Consider the following 23,177-nt stretch of genomic DNA (forward strand, 5'->3'; position numbering starts at 1 on the left):
AAGCCAAAATATTTACTATAGGCAATGCTGATGACAGCTGGATGCAAACAAAAACAAATTTTAAAAATTGCAAGTCCAAGCAGAAAAATTGAGTAGCCCATTCCTTATTACTGCACCCTCCCTCTCTGTATATCAAAGCCTTCCCACATTCCAAGAATGTCTAATTACCTTCTGTGCTGTAAATCTGTGCCATTCCTTCTCCTCTTCCTACATAACGTTTCATTATAGGGAGGAAAGGGAAATATTATAGGGCCTCCTGAGGTCACGGTCATAGACCCTTGATTTATTAAAGCTCTCTAGGGCTGGGGGGGATACACTTTTATAAGTGAAGCTGGTTGATCCAGCAAACCTGGAATGCATCTGGTCCAGGATTCAAAACATCTGCTAGCAAATTAATTTGAAGAAATCTAAATGCTGGATCACCCAGCTTCACTGATGAAAGATTGTCCTCTCCAGCAAAGTTCAATAATTTATAGCAAATTTTATTTTTTAGTACAACTGTCTAAAATAAGAGGAAAACCTGTGTGGGGCTCACCTATTGGCATTAGGAATGCAACACAGTGATGATGTCCTCTACCAAAGTGCATCCCCCCACACATAGGAAAAGTTTCCACCTTAGGGAGCTAAATGCCATTTTTTGTTTTAACGAGTGTGTGAAGTAAGCCTCAATTTTTGCACCATTAAACTGTAAGCTATTACAGGCATTACAAAATATACTACAGACACTGGACAGTTTGGACATAATACAAAGACGATGGAAAAATGGGACATATTAATGGGGTGGGCATTAGAATGTAAGGAAAAGTATAGGCGGGTGGTAGACAGCTGACTAATATACGAGTTACGGGATACCTATGGCAAAAATTAAAACTGGAACACCGAATTTGTTGTGTGTTGACGACTTTTTGACCACCAAGCTACAGCTTCCCCCCACTGGGCTGAAAAATTTGGGAAGGGCACTACAGATATTCAGATTTACTGCCAAAGAACCAGGTATATTCTATCATTACTCAATTATTCTTCTGGAAGATGAGAAGAAACCATGGTCTTAGCAAAGTCTTTATTTTGGACAATTTACAGGACATACAAACAAGTTGTGGCTCCTATATTGATGGTGATAAACATCAAATCCCAATATATTGAATTGCACCAAAAATATGCTTAAATAGGTCCCTGAAGAATCCCATTGTTTAAGCATATTGTTAGTGCTTTGTTAGTTTAATTTACAGGACAACTGGACATTATGTCATCTGCATATTATTGTCAGGGAAATACATATACAGCACAGGTTCAATCACACTCCAGACACTAACATGTCTTATATAAAAAAAGAGTTGTATGAACTAAACATCATTTGTGCAAAAGGCATGCATAAAACCCTTGCAAATGTTTTATTATGTGTAAAATGGTATTGTGATATTGAAGTTCTCTTTCACAGGGCAAACATAACAACTGGTAGGTAAATCTTGTTTGTTTTACTGTCAAACGTAATGATGTTTTGACATTTCTGGTGAAAATAAGCAGTACAGTAGTGTCAAATGCAACACAAACTAAGAATAATAAAGAACATTTGATCCTAAGAGAAAGCAATCCAGAACATTCAGTTATTAGAGAAAGTGCTCTAGGATCATTCAAACCTAAGAGGAAATACTCTAAAGAAATTGAGAAATCTGAGAATCTACCTTGTGACATTTGATCAACATTTATGAATGAGCCCAACAGCAACATTTCCATGGAACAAATAAATATTTAGTTATGAACACAGCTTTAAACATTGTGCCAAAAATCCCTGAAACAGGATTGTTTCCAGTTGGATGTAAAAGAATATCCAGTGTACAGCACAGTCAAACATAAATATATAAACCAATGAAGCTGACATTTTATCAAACATTCTCTGGTGCAAAAGCAATTACTGCTATTGAAAGCACATTGACTTAGAGGATTCTCCGCCAGTATTTCAGTAAATACCAGATAAATGACCCAAAAATCCTGCAATGCCCCTAGTATTAGCAGTATCTGAGCAAAAGTGAACAAGTAGAGATACCATCATTTTAAGTCATTGTATGCAGGTTACGTGATAAGCAAAGATTGTTGTTCTTAAGCTAGCCACGTGTAAAGCTACGTACACACGTCAGATTTTTATCGCCCGATAATCGGCATCGGCCAATTATCGGGCGAAAATCTGCCGTGTGTACAGTCGGTGTCGTCCATCGTCCGGACGACCGACCTGCCGGATCCACGGACGATGGACGACAGCCGATCGTAATGAAAGTGAAGGGGAGAGCGCGCAGCAGGGTGCCGCTCCGTCGCTCTCCCCCTCCCCTCTCCATAGAGCATGAACGGTGCTGTATGTACAGCACCGTTCATGCATCGTGCACTCCCTTGTCGTTGGAAAGGATCGTGAAAGATCCTTTCCAACGACAAAAATTGGCAGTGTGTACGCAGCATTACGGTCTTTTTGTCACCTTGATTTTTTCCCAACAGGTTTGTATTTCCTTGGATTAAATTTTGATTAAATGGACAACACAGTTCTTGACAAGTGTACAAATTTATATCACATTTGAACTGTGAATTACCCGGTTTGACAAAACTTTCAATTTAGGAGGATTTCTGGGACATCTAAAATGTGTGTCTACAATTTAATTTACAAATCTTTAATTCATTATGACAGAAAACCGTTATATTTGCACTCCTACTGCCCTTTAATAACAATGTAAACATCAGCAATCAATTGTAAGAAAAGTGAGACAATACAAAAAGTTATATTTCCATCTGTAATTTAATCCTAAATAATTTGCCAACCCCATGATTAAAATTATACAAGTTTAAAAAATAAATACTTTATGGTTTTTTAGTGTCCCTAAAACCATTCTTGAATGGAGATCTGTGTGTCCTGTGTTAGTCTACAATACAGTATTTAATCTCCTGTTTCCCCCCTTTACCTTGCTGGTGTCACCATTTTGGTAATTATTATCCAGCATTTATAAAGTGCCAACAAATTACACATCATTGTACAATGTCCATAGTCATGTCACAAGCTGTCCCTCAAAGGAGCTCACAAACTAATGACCCTAATATAGTTATTTGTCATTATTACAGTCTAAGGACAATTTTGGGGGGAAGCCAATTAACCCAACTGCATGTTTTTGGAATGTGGGAGGAAACCGGAGTACCCAGAGGAAACCCATGCAGAAACAGGGAGAACCTGCAAACTCCATGCACATAGTGTCCTGGCCGAGATTCAAACCTGGGAGCCAGCGCTGCAAAGGCCAGAGTGCTAACCACTGAGCCACCGTGCTGAGTCCATAGGATGACCATATGATGTGATAGCCACACATAAAAAGGAATACCATGTGGCCTTGTGGTCTACACTCATTTCCAAATACCCACCTATCCAGTCCTGAACTTTTGTTAAACTTTCTTCTTTGGCTTTTTTGAAAGAAAGTGGCTACGAATAAAATGAATCAGTTTGCTTTCTGAAAGGACAAGAACGGCCAGTGTCACAGCCAGGCAAAGGCCTCCAATGAGGATGTGTGCAAGGCGGTAAGGCCAGCCCATATCACAGCACAGATGCATCTGTCAAAGAAAATAAAAAGGTTTAATTCCCAATGAATTAAAGGATGAACCAATGAATAATTAATGAACCATGGAACAAGAACTGAAAGTCCAAAATAAAGCAGTCAATTCAAATGTATTTACCACTAAGGAACTGGACTTCAAAGAGACTCATGCTGCACAGAAAGAAAATCTTGTACAAACACCCTGTAGCATTCATTACACAAATTGCTCAAAGCCTAAACTCAAACTTAAAGTGGAACTGGATAAAAAAAATTGCAAGCAGGCAGATGCAGAAGGGACAGGCAAAGAATTCCAGAAATGAATAAATCCCTGCATGCATGTCATGCAAGCTATGTCATTCGGGCCTGGCAAATCAACGAATGAAGAAGGATCTCAAACCCGAAAGAAGACGGGAAGATTTGTGATGTTACAAGGGCAAGGGAAATTTTTAAGCAACTAGGTGGAATACCTTCTGTCCCTTCTGTCCCAATATAGGAAATGTCTGTTTGCAATTTTAATTTAACGTTAACCTTGCTTAAGGTTTTTCATAATTCTTTCCCTTTAAGTAAAAAGTAAAGCTTTTCATAATTCTTTCCCTTTTCTCTCATATTAACATGTTAATGAAATATTTAAACAAAGCTTTTTTTGTTTTTATTTCACCTCTAATTTTAGACGCAGTTATTTAATCACTGGCTCTCTGTGCTTTCTTATGTAATGCAGGCAAATCGTGGCTATTGGGAGGGGACAGCTTTCTAAAAAATATCACAGCCCAGCCTCAATACCCCTCTCAAGAGTGCCCAGCCTTAATGCAAATGGACTGATCTACTTAAGCTCCCCCATACTATACTGTAGAAGATATACTTTTCATCAGTAAATTTGCCTGATCCAGCAAACCTGAAATGGATCCGATACAGGATTGAAAACATTTGCTAACAAAAAAATTACTTTTAGGAAGTTTATTCCAGGTTTGCTGGATCACCCAGGTTGAAAGCGTATCTTTTCCAGACTTGGAAAGCTTTAATAAATCAGGCCCAGTGAACTGGCTCTTTTTAAAACACCTTGATAGGATGGATTTTAATCTAGAGTGGGCATTCCTAGGCAGACTGTGTTAGCAAGTAGACTGACCTATGTAATGTCTTTTCATAATTAAAAGAACTGAAATAAAATAAATATAAGAACAGGTCAGGAACAGCCGGGCTGGGGAGGAATAGGGGAGATGATGCTGGATGTCCTTCAGCTAGGAAATAAGACTCTATCTGACTTGCTGCAGCACTGTGAGAAGTTTACAGTGTGCAGTAACACCTTGATCTCCTAAACTTTCAAAGCATCATTGAAAACATAAATTAGCGTCTATTGTAAGGTTAAATCCTCAGCCACTGCATATATTGTTTTGGAGAGGGAAAAATGCTGCCTGTGTCCCAACAAGGAAGATTTCCCCTCACTTCCTGTTCATGGGTACACAGACAAAACACATCTGGCAATGTTCTAACATGTTCTGTCAATGTTGTACCCGCATGTCTATACAAATTCTATAATCGATTTATATCAATTCTATTATCATGTTAACATTCTGTTATTATAACCATATTTAAAAATGAATAAAACATCTAATTGAAAAAGTGAACACGTGGTTACCTCTGAATATCCAGTTACTGCAGCACTCAGACAAAGCACACCAATGACGGCGGGTGATGGACGAAGCCCGGCGAGGGGCTGGTAAGGGCTCTCCCTGTAATACCTCCTAATGTAGAATAAGCTGTGAGCGATCCGCAAGCCCATATTAAAACAGTTTGCAAGGATAAATCCCACACTGCCTAACCAAAGGGTCATGTAGTAGGAGAGGCAGAGAAAACTTAGTGAAAGGCCCAGCATGACATAATTGTACCTGGCAAAAAAAATGCAGAAAAATAAATATTAAATAGACATTCAGCACTGCAGGATGAAAAAAATATTCATATTTTAGGCATTTTTGCAGTTGGGAACAGAAAAGCAATAATTCAGGCGTGATTCATTGTTCTCAGACATAAACAAGATAAAAATTGAATCATAAGCAGACAAAAATAACACTTGAAATACATAAATGTGAAGTATTCTACCTGGAAAATGCTTACCAGTGATCTATCCACTCCAACCAGACATTAATGTCCAACCCCAGCCCACCCTGCATTAACAATAATTCAGCAAACCAGGTACTGCTACCAAACAGCATTGTCCAGTCCCAGACCACCCAGCAGACTAACAACTGTGAAGCAAGGCAGTCAGGTCCAGGATTGTGACTGTATGTTAAAAGAGAAGCAGCTCAATGATGGGACTACCGTCTGTTTTCACCTAAGCATGTTGAATTTACAAGATTATGCAAAGCCATAGAACCCTAATTGGCTTAGAGTGGTACCCCTCTCCAAACTAAGTGTGGTAATGCAATTCCTGGGGATTACAGGAGGCCTTTAATAGGTAACATCCACTTGGGGACATGTAGGCTGCCAGTTACTAACTATACAATCGAAGGTGCTAGTTGCCTAGTTGTTGTGATAATCCAATTACTTGAATATTTTCGGAGTGGAACAGTCCGGATAAATATGCAACTCAGGATTACCAACCTCTCTTTTCACTTGCAGCATGCTTTTACAGATTAGACAACTAGCATTTTCAGAAGACGGTGTAGAACAATTGCCCTCATAGGTCTCCTAATACAGGTTTTCTTTGATTTAAGCATAAGAGCTTTGAAATGTGTTTTACTTGATTTAAATGCTGATTGAAAGGATATGAGAAGCAAAAATCAACAATAAATCACCAAATATATCCAAGTCACTTAGAAACGTCAATGAGATGGAAGCCCACAGCAAGTCATCAGCAGTCCAATGTTTGGGTCACTTCATTCAGAAGCATATGCTCCATGTATTCCACTCAAATATATTTTCAGTAAACTTGACATAATTCAAAAATTTAAATATATTGGTATCATGGACTGTGCACATGGAATTATGCTAATTGTTTTTCTTATGTTACTGCTACAGAGATGACATTGAGATGAAGGATCACACTGAGATAATTGTAATATGCAATCCTGCTATTCTGTATGTGACTAAAAGTAAACGTAAGATGTTTTTGCAGAGAAAAAAGAAAATGCAACATTATCTATTATTGATATATCAAATAATTGCTACTTTTGACCACCCTTGAAGTTTTTATCTTTTCTCTAATGGTGTTCAATAATCCATCAGTGGTGTGCACAACAGTCCAACAAGGGCATCCTAGCAGATAAATTATACTGTCTGGAGGACCTACTGTATCTACAGTTCTTTACAATTATACTACAACACAAATATATAATAGCAAATCCTGTAAAAAATGTGAAGTGCGCACAAAAACACTGTAATAATATTTAAAATGAGTTTATTGAAAATATAGAATGTTCTCTATTAAAAGTAAATGGATTGGGATAAAAACCCATCATGTTTTATTTGTGTCCGCGTAGCCTCCTTCTTTGTGTCCGCGTAGCCTCCTTCTTTGTGTCGCGTAGCCTCCTTCTTTGTGTCCGCGTAGCCTCCTTCTTTGTGTCCGCGTAGCCTCTTTCTTTGTGTCCGTGTAGAGCCTCTTTCTTTGTGTCCACGTAGCCTATTTGTGTCCATGTACCCTCTTTATTTGTGTCTGCGTAGCCTCTTTATTTGTGTCCGCTTATCCCCTTTGTTTGTGTCCGCGTAGCCTCTTTATTTGTGTCTGCGTAGCCTCTTTATTTGTGTCCGCGTAGCCTCTTTATTTGTGTCCGCGTAGCCTCTTTATTTGTGTCCGCGTACCTTCTTTATTTGTGTCCGCGTAGCCTCTTTATTTGTGTCCACGTAGCCTCTTTATTTGTGTCACTCCCACATTTTAGAATTTTCACCAGAAAAAGAGGGTAGTGGAAACCTCCCATAAAAAAAAAAAAAACAAATCCAACCCCTTCCTTACTTTATAACAACAAAACCTATTGGGTATGCATACAGTTTTAGGTAGGGTGTAGGTTGTGTAGTCAGGATGAAGTGTCATGGGTATACATGAATCTCTGCTTACGAATGAGATAACGCTTTAGCCTGAGCATCAATCCAATCAAAACCATGCATATTAATATGTTAATATATATAAGTTTTCGTTCAACAACTGTAAAAGTAAAACCTTAAAAATTATAGCTTATTCAGTTTTTGAATAAAGTCAACATGCTAATCTCTGTCATTCCTGTACTCACCTGTCTACCTCTTCCTTGCTCATTGAGGCAAAGCTAAAACATTCGGTAACACCATTGATGGCCAGAAGGAGAACATACAGACAGTAGCAGCGAAGGAGAACAGGACCTGGTAAATACACAATAAATTGATAGCATTATCTATGAATCATTTTTAAGAAAGTCCCATTTAGAACAATGTATAAATCTACAGCATTGCTCATTAGTAATAGGTTTTGTTTAGTGATTCATGGAGTATTTCAGACATCCATACTTATACTATTTCATATATAGTAACATCATCCTTATACCGTATTTGGGGATGCAGTCATAACTTGATAATGCCAGTCTAAAATTGTAAACGCATGATTCAAAAATGCATTTATGTTTACTAAAATATTTTGATATAACTTATGTTCTTTGTGATGGATTTGCTATTGAGTTAAGGTTAAACCAAAAAAGTGTCACGCTCAAACATGTTTGCAAGTTTTTACAATAGTAAAATACATGAAATACATAAGAAGGGCCAAAACCAGGTCTTCCTTTCTCGCTTTTTTACTGAAAAATTTCAGTATTTACAGAATGGGAGAGTTTTTCCATTTTAAAATCCACGGTACAGATATAAACATTACTATGGAACCCATCAACAATTGATTTCCACAGAGGAGTGGTAATGCCATAAATTTGTATTGAAAACCATATCTGGAACAAGCAGCAAATGAGCTTTAAGTCCTTAAAGACCTGTGTAGCTGCCGTTTACTTAAAGCGGACCTAAACTCAACATTTTTACTTTACATAGAAGGGTAGACAACACTTCTAAATAAAGTAAAAAAACAACATTTTTACTTTTTTTAGCACTGTGGATGAAGAGGAATTCCAGGACAATGCGGGCCCGGATTATGGGAAGGACCAGCGCCATTGAGGGATCTGCAGCATTAAAGGTAAGTGTAATTTTTTTATTTTTAGTTTAGTTCTGCTTTATTCCATAAAACTCACAGAAGTTATCCAAGATGTTCTCTCAGCAGCTCCGCTCATCCTGCTACCCCCTCCCAACAATGACTAAGAATTATACTCATCTTACACCCTCACCATGAATTCTTGTAGTAATATTAATAATACGTTAAAACCTGAATGGCCTTTTTTATTGTTTTGGACACATAAGGGGGGGGGTAAAATGCCTAGTAGACTGAAGAATAATTATAAATGTTAAAAATACTTTTCTTGCCTTTCTGTCCTGGTGACATCACACATGCTACAAGCACAATTCACAGTTCTTGTCTGGATGTCACAGGGGAAGGAAGTAACCCCAGGTTTATTTTTCCTGAGGTTGCTGGAGGTTCCTTGGGCAATAAACAATTTGTGCTTCCAGATCAATTTAATTAATGCCAATGATAATTTTGTCTATTTGTAAGGGGTTGCATTCTTCTCACTGTCCAGTAATATAGGAGACTTTCTTGTTACTGAACACTAATGTACTGTGAGCTGTGTATATAGTAATTATAGAAGGGGTTCCCTAAATAACTAGGTTATTTCAACGGTTCCCCCATGTTAAAAAGTTTGAGAAAGGCTGTAAGAAAAAAATTATAAAAAAAACAACGACAATAATTAAAAACACAACAATCCATGCAAAAGTAAGTAATGGTGAAAAAGCACTTGGTCTTGCTGCTCTCAGTGGAGTGGATGATAAGTGGAGTTATCTATAAATCTTGCAACAAAAAATGTAAAGTTAGCATTTACATTCTAGTCTAGATTCCTCTGCTGATATGCAAATTCATTGGTTTATGGAGTTTGAAAGGTTGGTTAAACCAGAATGAAGACAGCAGGAAATAGGTGGGGAGGGAAGGAGCAGACACAGCCATGTGTTGGAAGACACCCAACAGATTGCTGTTGAGTGGTGGAGAGGAAGTACCGGTAGTCATATCTGCATTTTTGGCCAAACAAAGCCATCCAGATTAAGGCAGGCAAATGCACCAACCAAGGGAACTGACTGAAGTCCCCAAACAAAAAGATGAAAAAGAATTATTTGTTAGATTAGTAGAACTCCATGGTAACTGTTCACAGTCTTACCAAAAGCCACATCACAAGTCAAAATAAATAAAAGCTTATTAAAAAGCAAAAAACTTTGAGAGATAAAATATTTTATATATGGATGTTGATATATGTAAATAAAATTGTTCTGTCTGTTATATGGTTGATGCCTTTAAAGTCCCGTTACTTTTTGCTTTTGCTCATCTACGAAAAATAAATTGTGTTAATTATTATTATTGTTACATGTTTAAACTAGGGTAATCATTTAGGGTTGATTTTTTTAGTGCAGAGAGCTCTTCATTTGAGGCTACAGTCTTGATCTTTTAACTTAAAGCGTACGTAAACGTAACATATTTACTATACATAGAAGGGCATGAGCAGCGAGATCGGCTCCCTTTTTTTTCCTTTAACAGTGGCTACATCACCCGATCTCTAACCTGCGCAGTGCAAGATCGGGTGACGAAGAAAGCAGACCGAATAAGAAGACAAAGCGAAGATAGAAAATGTCCGGGCAGAAGAAAAAGAAGATAGCAGAGGAAGCGCAGGGACAAAGAGGAATTCCAGGACAATGCGGGACTGGATCATGGGAAGGAACAGCGCCATCAAGTGAAATTAAAGAATCTAAGGTAAGTGTAGTTTTTTTGTTTTTAGTTCAGTTCTGCTTTAAGTAGCACTAAGCTTAGCTCCCAGCACATGATAAAAAAAAATCTAGGCTTAGCTCCAAATACACTTATTCTTGGGTGGAGACTCTGAATTTGCCTCAGGCACACACAGCAAATGCCAAATAGACGAAGGAAAAGCCACCTTTCAAATAAATAGCCATTACCTTGCATTAAACAGGTGGGAATCTTTGGTGGTTTTCCATTTTACCAAGATTTTTTTTTTTTTTTAATTACAACTGGTAATTTATATAGAATGCAGATACTTTGTGCCATTAGACATAAACTTAGTGCTTGTTTGACATACCAGAACCTCCACTCAGCATAGATCCCCCATAAATATCCAGTGCTAGCTGGGAATAGGCATATCCAAATGCAATGATAATAAGGCCAATCAAGGTTACTAGTTTTAGAAGTGACTCTAGGACTGCAGATGCTGCAGAAATCTCTTCCTGCAAAAAAAAAAAAAAAAAAAAAAAAAAAAAAAAAAAAAGAAAAGAAAAAAGAAAAGTAAGAACAAAATATTAATCACTAACACAAAAATGACATTACGACATGTAAAGATGCTACAGATGCCATTGTTATTTTCATGTATTATCCAGCACTATGATAATTCTACTGCTGTTCATATTGTTTTTTGTTGTACTTTATTTTTATTCAGCAACCATTCACAATCAAACAATGAATACAAGGTCCATTGTTTCCATCTTGATAAATATCATCAGTAAAATATATTTAACAATAGAACAGTGTACAAAACCAGTTATGATTAATGGCAGGTCACTAAGAAAAACATTTTCCATTACTAAGAAGAGAAATGAAGTAGAGGAGAGAGGTAAAAAAAACTTGAAGGCAGATAAAAAAGAGAAGGATAGCGGGGAGAAAGGAATAGGAAAAAAGGGGAGTGTATAGTTGGAGGAAGAATCATAATAACTTGTCTTTAGTAAGTAGTTGTAGGGGCAGGAAAACTATATCAAATATGTTAATAGGTAGGTAAAAAGGGGATCATACATTATCTTTTTGGGGTGTTCCCCTTTTTCTTTAAATAAAGAATATTGACATAAAAAAGACTGATTATTCCCAAATCACTATAGGTTAATAAAAAAAAGAAACAGAAAAATAAGATTGCTTTGCACCTCCCTTGTTAAGATTTAGGCTTCCATCTAAACCAGTAACATTTAGAGAAGGTTATCCATGCTTTGTTATACATGGCCCCCCCAAAGACCAAGACAACTTCCTTCTGCAATGTATACACAAACTGGAAGCTAAACACAAACTACCCCGGGCCAAGAGACAAGTACTAGGGCATTTAAACAAAAAGCAAATTTTTGCTACATAAACCCAATGCCACTCTTGCCAGATTCAGAAAAACACTCCATAAAATAAGTAATAAAACTGAAATGCATAAGCTAGAGCACTTAGGAAACAAAGAAAATTGTTTAAATTAATATTCTAATTCCAATTTTTTTCTATAAAAATGGGAAGTGGACCATACCTAAGAGTATGCCCCATCAAAATGCCATAAAAGTCAGTAAGATACTAGTTGGAGGCTTCAATCATGGCTTGATTTCTCTCTATTCCATCTGATTTACAATCCAAGCTATAGCTGGGTCTAGTAAGAAAATACAGTGACCTACCTTTTTCTGACTCTGAACATCTTTTCCTCTTTCCAGAACCTTTGAGAAATACACATAGAAGCTCTCCTCTATAGGCAAGAAGATAAATCGTGCCACAAGTGAGCCCAAATTGTTCACAATGTCATAAACTCCTAAAAAAGGAAAAACAGAATGGAAGAGTAGTTAATGAATCTAGCAAATAGGTAAAATGTTTGTGTACTTTTACGTTCAAACATATGTTTATTAACCTTGCTCTACAAAATAATAAAACAGTTATTAAAATATTTCTGTACACCAAATATCCATATATTCATTTGAAATGTATCCACTGCATTCTTCAGTCTTTAAAATAGACATTGGATTTGAATTACTCTTAAAAATGTAATTGTAAATTATATTCAATTTCTTGTAATATCCATACCAGTTATATATCATAATTACTAAGACCAGATAGTGTTATGAAACTGTATTGGAATATCCACAGAAAGCTTTAAAAACAGATCATTTTCATGTTGCCCTTACTGAATTGAAGTTTCAGCTAACTCTACCAGCCAGGTAGTGCAGGAGCTAAGGATGGAAATGACAGATATAGCCACAGCATCACACACTACATGACCTGCAGAGTAAAATATGAACCATTAAATTACTCAAAATTATAATAATGGTTTCACCCATTTTACTAACTTACAAAGCTGATTTGTCAATGCAGATTTTACAGTTAGGATATAGTCCTTGCATGCTAAACCCACTCTAAAAACATAGATAAATAAACAACACAAGTCTAGTGTGAACTTACCCTGATCGCCGAATGACAGGACATTCAGAAATGTCATTACATAGCGTTCACCTGAATGAAAGGACAAAATTAAAAGTCTAGTTCATGTTCCTATGTAGGTAGGTCGCAGGCATCTTGCCTATGAAATCATTTATAATTGGGTTTTGTGGTATTCTCTTAACACCATCATGGTACATCAGTTCGCTTAAAAACATTGTTTGTTGATTAACATCAAATGCATAGTGTGTTTATATTCATTCACTGCGATCAGTATTGTTTGTAATACCGTGACCACAGTAAAAGTGTTTGTAAATAGGGAGACACATTACAATATAGTTTCAATCACCACCACTCTATAGGCCTGATTTAATAAAGCTCTCCAAGGCTTTCATCAGTGAACCTGGGTGATCCAGCAAACCCGGGATGGATCTGGTCCAGGATTGAAAACATTTGCTAACAGATAGCTAATGACTTTTGGGAAAAAATTTCCAGGTTTGCTGGATCACACATCTTCCCTGATAAAAGTGTATCCTCCACAGCCTTGGAGAGCTTTAATAAATCATCCCTACGTCTTCAATAGAGTAAACTCAAGACAGGACATTACCAGAATAATATTGTTACCGCTGATGTTAAGACGGCAAAGCTAACCAAATACTAGTAAATTCTGCAAACTAGAAAAAAGGGGTCTATTTATAAAGAAAGTGAGGATCATACAACAGATCTACATTTTTGTGTTCAATTATTTTCCTTATGCCACCTAATTGTTCCCTTTTAAAACACCAAGTTAATGGAAAGGCATTTTTTTTAATGGTGGGGATAATCTAAATAAGTAATCAGAAGCTAAGCTGATCTCCAATGTGGCCAAAAGTATTCTCAAATTCTCTGCAAACACTCTCTGCTGAATTATAAAGGGTGATTTTTTATCTTTTTATAAATATGTCAAAATATAAATTACCATTATTTGAGTATATGTAATACATTTTTTCTGATAGGTAGCTTTTCACCACTTTATAAGTACTCAAACTATTTTTATAAGTCTGTTATTCGTACCTAAACACTGAATAAAGTAACCCAATATCCAGTTTTATTCTGTAAAAGCATAAAAGTGTCCTGACTAATAAGTAAGTATCCTGACCTATCTATTAGCCAAAACATTTCATATGCTCCTTTGTGATTTAGTTTAACCAGAGCATGACTTTACCATACTTGGTACATGGTAAATTTCTGCCAGTTACAGCCAGTGGTTAATATGGTTAAAAAAAAATCAAAAAGGAACACAAAAGGGTATTTCCAGGCTAACAAAGGTAACATTTGGCAGCTTATGAGGTTTAGACCATCTGTAAGTCGTTAGGGATCTAAGGCCCTTTTCATGTCTATTGCCAATAAGTTACAAAAATAATTAAGACGTTATATCCACAGGACTTACCTTCTGTTAGAATTTGCTTTAAAAATGATTGCTTGAAGAAACTACAGGCCAGCCAGGCCTGTTTCCAGTCTATGAAGTCCTGGTTGGAAAATATAAATAGGTAAAATGAAAAAAACAGTAATTTATTTTCTCCAGTCCATGGAAGGTTCTACAAATATTGTGTGCACTGTAGGCACTCACGTCCCAGCCTTGTGCCACCATCTTCAGTATGATCCAGTCAACTTACCCACTAACTTCCATTTGCTCTTTTTTTTTTTTTCAAGGTTTTCATTTGAAGTTTTTGTTTTTTATATTTTAAATATATAAAGTGTGGAGTTTAGGTGATATCCTTTATTTTCTAACTTAAGTTATAAAATATGCTAACTTGGAGGATAAATGTATAACAACTCAGGAACAAACCTAATGGGTTATTATTCAAGTTAATAAAAAATGGAATCAAAAGTTTTAGTCTTTTTTTTAATATTTGATGGCTCTCATGGTACAAGTGTTGGGTTCCTGGTAGTGTGACAAGGCTGCACACAAGCTCCAATCCTCCATCCTGTTTCAGTAGGTACCAACTATAGACAATCCCTCAAGTTGTGCTGTCCCGGGTCCTGGATCAGGACTTAAGTGATAAAGCCCAGGGAGAGCAAAGACTGACAGTCAACCAGGTAAACCCTTAAACAGGCAGAGCCAAAGCCTAAAGGCTGAAAGGTGAGACCAGGTAATAGGCAAAGGGATATGTATGAAAGGCAGAGATCCAAGTAGGAAGTCCAGAGTTGTGAAAGAATAAGTCAGAGGTCAAAAATAAAGGGATTAGTCAGCCAGGGGGGAAGTGGGTGTGTGGTTGAAAAAAGAACAAGCCAGAGGTCATACATGGAAGGTCAGTAAATGAGTCAGGGGGTTCTTGGTGAAAGAACATGCCAGAGGTTGATCCACAGCAAACAGAGAAGAGTCAGAAAAAAACAGAAAAAGAGATCAAATCAAGCAAACCTACACTATCACAGGAAAGGCAGCTTCATGCAAATTCTTTCAGACCAGTGGTCGAGGGGCAGGGTCCTGTAGTGCCTCCTTACACCACCAGGGCGGAGCACCACCAGAGAGATTATTGGCCAGTAGGGACATTGTGTCCTCTTAGCCCAGTGACCAGAGGCAAAAAGAGGGTTCTACTACTGTAATTATAATACAAGATATTAAGACATACTTGTTTTAACATAAGTGCAACCTCTTTAGAGTTGCAAAAAAAATTATTTTACAAAAATTACACATTTTCAGGCCTTGGAAAACCATTTATTGGAATTAATTTTTATGCCCCCTCAGTTTTAGATCAGACCACAGTGTGTCAGTTTTCCACATTTTTGTTGATAATAGAAAAATATAGAACTTAACTGAACTAATTGAGGCCCATTTTGTTTTCACTTACTTGAGATCCAGAGTATCTAGGTAGGAATTCCTTCATACTGTGCAATGGGAAGGATTTTTTCTCTGCCTCCTTAGAACCCAGGAACTTTGCAAAATACAATATGTAACACAAAGCCAGGAGACTAGTGTACAGAATCTAAAACAAAAATGAGAAAGTAGGTCTCACACAAACAGCAGAAGACTTTTCAATGTAATAAACAATTATTACACATTAAAATAAACCAGTAATAATAAAGTATGAAGACTGGCAGTACTAAGGCTACGTACACACGTCAGATGGTTCTCATCCGATAATACCCTCAGGGCTGATATCGAATGAGAACCTGGTGTGTGTCCGTCCGTCCGTCCGTCCGTCTTCTGAACAACCACAGATCACAGACAGGTAACCATCATAATGAAAGTAAGGGGGAGAGAAGCAGTGGGTGTTGCTTCGTCGTTCTCCCCCTGCCCTCTCTATAGAGCAGAACAGTCCTGTATGTACAGAGCTCGATCATAAAAGATCCTTTTCAACAACAATTATTGTGCGTGTGTACGTAGCCTAAAGTCTAAAAATAAAATACTTGCTGTTATGGTATTCCCATGTTTCTACTCTATTCTAAAGCTGCGTACACACGTCAGATTTTTCTCGCCCGATAATCGGCATTGGCCAGATATCGGGCGAGAATATGGCGTGTGTACAGTCGGCGTCGTTCATCGTACGTGGATCCGTCCTGGCGGATCCACAAACGATGAACAACGACTGATCTTAATGCAAGGGAAGGGGGAGAGGGCGCAGCAGGGTGCCGCTCTGTCGCTCTCCCCCTCCCCTCTCCATAGAGCAGAACAGTGCTGTATGTACAGCACCGTTCATGCATCGCGTAGTCCTTTGTCGTTGGAAAGGATCATGAAAGATCCTTTCCAACGACATGAATTACACGTGTGTACGCAGCTTAAGAAACATTACTACAAAAGATTTGTAAATATTTTTATTTCTTTTGTATCAACTTTTGTATAACACAATCAAAATATGTTTATTGTGTGAGAAAGTTTAGATAGTTCAAGACACTTCTATCTCATCCTATTCTCCTTATAACCTGTAATGTAAAGGAGCAGAGACAAGCCAATGCATCTTTAACAAGTTTTCTGAACTAGGCATGTAAAAGAATACAAAAATGACATTCACAAAATTTGACTGGCAATACTTTGAAAATACAAAGTACATGCAATCTTAGGAAAAGTCAAGTCCCAGATTGTTTAATGCATAGTGGATTGCTTCCTTTTACAGATATATGCCTTACCTGTGTAAATGAAAATATAAGAAGTCCCCACTGAGGACAGAAAAGCACCAGTATTACAGTGACTGAACAACGCAGAATAATTGCAAGACTCTCGGCAACCACCTGAAAAAAATAAAAATATAATTAATATGAACATATGAACGTACCAGTAGAGTTGAGTAATCTTTTCATTAATCTAATGGCGGAAAAAATCATTCTAATCCTGCATGATCCCATAATCCTGTCTTGTCTTCTAATACTGTATATAATTCCAGTATTGTCCCATTACTGTGATGGATGCCTTATTGGCCAACAAGGAGGCTTAGAAGACAAGGAGAAGTGGGGCCACACTTCTAGTTAAAAAAAAAGTGTATTTCAGAGCATGGTGGTATTCTGGGAACTTCTTTAGTTTGCACTGAGCAGAGCTGATAGGTCTGTATTAGCTTATTATAACAATGAAGATTTGTTTAGCAGGAAAAAACAATCACATTTAAGCTGTTATAATGGGTAGAGACATAACTGATAAAATGTCTTTTGGTCACACAATGACTTCTTTACAGTAACTATCTGTTTATATATTGAACATACCTTTAACCTTACGAAGAGATGAGCTTGTGCAAGTACCCAGAATGGTTCTGCTGCAAGTTCCACCACAGCTGAAACTCCAAAAGCCAGAACGCCAGTGCCATAATGTGGGATAATTTCAGGGTCTGGGGCTTCCAAGACTCTCAACCATACCCACCCTAGAATCAATGACCAGCCGATCCCTAATGGAACACTAAAAGCATTGTACAACAAATAAGAAACACACAGCCTTTATTTAAATAATTTTAAAAGATTGGTGTTATACAGTTTTTATTTTGGATACAGCTTTTTGTATAGTATTTGTCCAATAAAACCTTTAGGGTATTATATTGTAATGAGTATTTGTGGGTTCTCAAATTAAACTGTCTCTTGAAACAAATGTAACTAAAAAGAGCAATTTTACTTTGTGACTTCTCCGAATATAATCAGCATAGATAGAAAATAAGAAAATAGGAAAGAAAGTCTCACCCCATTAACCCTTTCAGATTAGAGAACCCCAAAAATACAAATATTAAGACAAAGTGACAGGAAGGCGACACCAGGAAAAAATACTCAACAATGATGATGTTCATAAACAACCACAAACTAATACATTCTGTCAATCACTAACATGACTTTTTTTTTCTAATGATAAAGAAAAATAATTATCCTCTGTTATCTAATCATTATATTGCAATATTACCTGTATATACAGAAGGTAAAAGATTTTATGTATTACAGGTTCTCTTGCTTACTAGAAAATGTTATTAGAATGGGGATAGTTCAGTCTTCTTGTTCTGCAGTGAAACAGACTTTGAGAGAGGAGTCTATTGAAAAATTGTTCCAAAAAAACCCAAACCAATGCCCCCTATAATTATTTGCAATGTCCCTTTCATTATTAATGTGTTAAATTCTTAAAGCGGAACTAAACCAAAAACAAAAAAAAAAAAAAAAAAATCACACTTACCTTTTATCTCGCAGGTCGCAGGATGGTGCAGGACCAGATGGTGGTCCTTCCCGTGATTTGGTCCTGCACCATCCTGGAATTTCCTTTTTGCGCCAGGCGCTGCCATCCTCCCTCTTCTCTTTCTTCTTCTTCCTAGGTCTTCTTGGCACATCATCTGATCTTGTGCTGTGCAGGTGCAAGATCAGGTGAAATACCCCGCTGAAAAGGAAAAAAAAAAAAAGAGAGACGATCCCACTGCACTTGCGTGAGATCGGCATCTCTTTCCCTTAATAAAAAAAATGCCCCTTCAGATGGAGCAGCTAAAGCCTCCCGGGATGCGTGACGTAGGTATGCCATGAAGCTCTGCACTCACATTAAGTCTTGATAGTGCTGCACCTTTATTTTTTTTTTTTTTTTTAAAAGAATGCTGTACTTAAAAAACTAAAAAAAAAATAAGATTTTTCCTTTACATATAAGGGTTGTCTACCCTTTGATGTAAAGTGAAAATGTTGAGTTTAGGTATGTTTAAAACTAATGATTTAATATGTAAGATGTTTATGTTCAGAAGGCTCTACTTGGTACTCACCCACAATTTTAGTCTAAACAAACCTTCGATTTGGCTACCAAATTAGATCCTACTATCCTACACGTGTTAATTGTTTTCTCTCTCTATGCTTTTAATTTGTAACTGTATTTTCTAAATGATACTTTTAAAACTTTCACAGAGAACAGAGGATTTTGTGTTCCATGTCAATTGGTGGAGAATGTGGGCAAAAAGCATAACACGTGTGGAGATTCTTGACATACTGTAATTAGGGTCTCCATGCTTTTCTTAATAATAAATAGTTAGATCAATATACAGAATACAATAACTTGAGTTAAATGATAATGATATGTCTGGTGACACTCACGCTAGCCAGGTTAGATTTATGGTATGTGTCCAGTTCTGCCGTGTAGGGTGACTCAGACAAGCTCTACGAAAGGCTTCACGAGCAAGGAACACTATTGTAGTATATAAAAGGGTCAGCCTAAAATTAAAAGAAAATGAGGTATGGAAATCAATAAAAAAAAGTTAATTGCATGAAAAGTGATCAAACTTGTTGTATGCCTAAAATGAAATAGCAATAATAATTTAATAAAACTTTCTAATACACAGTATTTATATAGCGCCAACATATTACACAGCACTGTACAAAGTTTATAATCATGTCACTAACTGACCCTCAAAGAGGCTCACAATCCAATGTCCCTACCATAGTTATATGTCATTAATGTAGTCTAAGGTCAATTGTGTGGAAGCCTCTTAACCTAACTGCATGTTTTTGGAATGTGGGAGGAAACTGTAGTACCGTAGTACAGTTAATCTCTTCCAAACTGAGATAAACCTTTTTTTTGTCTTCAGAAACCCTTCTACCTCTGTTCTAGTGACAACCTGAAATTTTAAATTTGCCTTTCCTTCCAGTCCCAGTGACAGTGGTCATCAAGATGAAAAGAGGAAAGTGAATCTGCATTAGCGTAGGTCAGCACACCCTGTTTTATTTAGTGTGGTGCTTTTTGAATTTATTAATATTCTTAACTTACCGCCTAAACTAGCACAGAGCTCAATCACAATGACCTGAAGCCTATTTTTTCCCAGAGAACACCTACACCAACTTTGAGTTTTTCTTTAACCTTCCATGCCAGTGAAAGCCAAAACATTCCTGTTTAAAGCTTTTGGATTTAGACATTGAACTGCATTTGTAAATATGGCTAAGGAATTGCACATATAAAGTGATGCTTGGAATATATATATGTGTATGCATGTAGCTGACTGCAGGCTGCAGGCAGAAGGATGGGGTATCCTTCTCTCCCTATATGCACAAGGAATAAACTTTTTTACCATTTCGTCCAGCGGGCTCTCTGAAGCCTTCTTTTTTTCTCTTTTTTTTTTTACCTAACACAATACCATAACCCAACGGATACACTATATTCCAAGATCCAACGGATACTTTAGGACTCAACATTACTGGGAAAATCCCCCTCTTCTCTCCACTGCTAATAACATATCAATCAGCAACTACCTACTACCAATATAAGTCTCTATAAGTCCCCTGAAGAAGCTGAAGAGGTGAAACGCATCGGGTGAACGAGACAACTATGATCTGACCCAATATGATATTTAACATTGGCACTGCAGAATGCTATATACCACTTTCATACATTTCTACCTGTTATAGTTAGGCTATGTCTAACTGAGGATGTTATATTAGTCTAACACTAAGTAAAATTATTTATTTGACTTGTTGCCACAAAATGCTTTCTCTTTTTAATTCTTTTTGATAAATATTTTTTTTTAAATTTTTCGTAGGACAATAGGAAAAGTTGAACCTTTAATATAGGACTTGATTGATATGGGAAGTGAACTAGGCCAGTGATCGACAACTTTTTGACGTCATGGACCCCTAATTCCACAGACCGCACATGCACGGGGAGCCATGTGTCACTCAAAAGGGAAGAAACTTTCCCCATAGTGACGTCATGATGCCAGGTCTGAGCCTGCGGAAAACATGGTCTGCGGCTCAGGGCGGGGGGCGCACTGGCCAGAGCCGTGGACAACAGGTTGGTGACCGCTGAACTAGGGCAACCTAACTATGTTTTTTTACAGAAACTGGTAAGAATCACTGACAATGTTTGCCAGAAAATCCATGCAAGTCCTTTACATAGGCCTCAAAGCATGGCTGGCCAGCTCCTTTACAATGAGGCAATCCGGGCCCTATTTATCAACAATTGTTATTTATATTTTATTAATAAATCTTTCGTTGTCCTATTTCTTAAACGGAAAATAAACTATGGTTACAAATATCTACGTAAAAAAATAAAAACTTACCGCACATTTACAAGGCCAATGATTTCCCTTGAAACATAGCGCAGAGTAAACGCATTCAAAGCAAAAGTAAGGAGACGAAAGAGAACCTGTGAACATAAAAATATCACTTTAACTCTGGTGCATCCATAGAACTCTACAGACAACAATTCTGGGTCTAATTATCTCATACCTTTGTGATCTGTTAGATGTGGCGCACTGAAAGAAATATACACAATGGTTCTAATTTATTAAATCTCAAAAGCTGGAGAGGATACACTTTTATTAGTGAAGCTGGGAGATCCAGAAAAACTAGAAAAAGGATTGCTTCAAAGTATTTTGCTTTTAGCTAGCAAATGTTTTGAATTCTGGACTAGATCCATTCCAGGTTTGTTTCATTGATGAAAGTGTATCATCCCCAGCCTTGGAGAGCTTTAATAAATTAGGGCCATTGCCTCTGCCTAACTGTTCCTGACCCTCTAACTTCACAGCCTGATTTATTAAAGCTCTCCAAAGCTGGAGAGGACACACTCTCATCAGTGAAGCTGGGTGGTCCTGCAAACCTGGAATGGATTTGTTATTTGTTAGCAAATGTTTTCAATCCTGGACCAGATCCATTCCATGTTTGCTGGATCACCCAGCTTCACTGCTGAAAGTGTCTCCTCTCCAGCCTTGGAGAGCTTTAATAAATCAGGTCCACTGATTTAAGACAAGTGTGCAAATTGGGAATGTAGATATTACCTATCGGCTGCATGTTCCTTCCAGATCGGTGTTTCAGAATGTTTAGCCTATACTGATCGGTTGCACATTGTTTCCAGGTCATTGGTTTCAGAATGTTTATTAACTATTAATAATATTACTTTTTACCTATTAATAATATTACTCAGTATTTATATAGCGCCAACACATTACGCAGAGCTGTACAAAGTCCATGGTCATGTGACTAGCTGTCCCACAAAGGAGCTCACAATCTCAATATCAATGTCCTTACCACAGTCATATGTCAATAATACAGGCTAAGGGCAATTTTTTGGGTAAGCCAAATAACCTAACTGCATGTTTTTTGGGATGTGGGAGGAAACTGGAGTACCCAGAGGAAACCCACACAAACATGGGGAGAACATACAAACTCCATGCAGATAGTGTCCTGGCCGCAATTCCAACTCAGGACCCAATGCTGCAAAGGCCAACCACATCCCCTACCTCCATCCCAAGATTGTAAGCTCTCCGGGGCAGGGTCCTCCCCTCCTCCTGTGTCACTGTCTGTATCTGTCTGTCATTTGCAACCCCTATTTATTGTACAACGCTGCGTAATATGTTGGTGCTATATAAATCCTGGGTATTATTATAATATTCGGTATTTCCCCTGTACCTGCAGCAGCATAGTGTAAGATGCCAGCTTTGTGGTGTCTGCAAGTACATCTTGCTGAGAGCCCATGTTCTTGGTGTGTTTCGGGGAACATGTATTCTTATTCAGCAGGCTGAGCTTCTATTTCCTTACAGTTGTGCTATGAAACACTACCTCCCCCAAGTGAGTCTGACGGCGCCATTTTTATTATGGGTACGGCTTCCTGATATACGCTATTTATTGTGTCTATGTATTTGTACCAGAAAGATTTGTGGGCACTTAAAATAGAATAGACTAGAACTTAGCGACAACTTGAACTTCCATTATCTCGGCAATTTAAACAAGCCAAGAACGCTTGTATTGCAAACTGGCGGAAGTCACAGCTGTCATAGGGCCGGTCATGTGATCCCTCATAAGACACCCATTCCAGATTGGTGCTGCCACCGTATGGCAGGAGGGCCGCTCTGCAGAGTGATTTATATAATAAAACATTAACACTGTTAATAATTATTATTATATTACTATTTTTTTAATTATTATTATTTTACTATTTTAAATAAATA

General features: G+C 37.4%; 1 protein-coding gene across 1 annotated transcript; it reads right to left on the bottom strand.

Moving 5' to 3' along the window:
- Positions 1–1,046: 1,046 nt before the first annotated feature.
- On the bottom strand, positions 1,047–22,780 carry RFT1 (RFT1 glycolipid translocator homolog). The gene is made up of 13 exons (XM_072421082.1): positions 22,639–22,780; positions 21,291–21,376; positions 19,336–19,452; positions 17,503–17,692; positions 16,936–17,037; positions 15,660–15,794; positions 14,258–14,336; positions 12,853–12,903; positions 12,078–12,208; positions 10,748–10,892; positions 7,778–7,883; positions 5,194–5,443; positions 1,047–3,576 (listed from the first exon to the last, which is right to left on the bottom strand). Exons 1-13 carry the CDS (start codon positions 22,702–22,704, stop codon positions 3,412–3,414), a joined length of 1,623 nt encoding a protein of 540 aa, XP_072277183.1. The 5' UTR covers positions 22,705–22,780; the 3' UTR covers positions 1,047–3,411.
- Positions 22,781–23,177: the final 397 nt, after the last annotated feature.

This window comes from Pyxicephalus adspersus, chromosome 8 (genome assembly GCF_032062135.1).
Source record: "Pyxicephalus adspersus chromosome 8, UCB_Pads_2.0, whole genome shotgun sequence".
In the NCBI taxonomy this organism is placed as follows: Eukaryota; Metazoa; Chordata; class Amphibia; order Anura; family Pyxicephalidae; genus Pyxicephalus; species Pyxicephalus adspersus.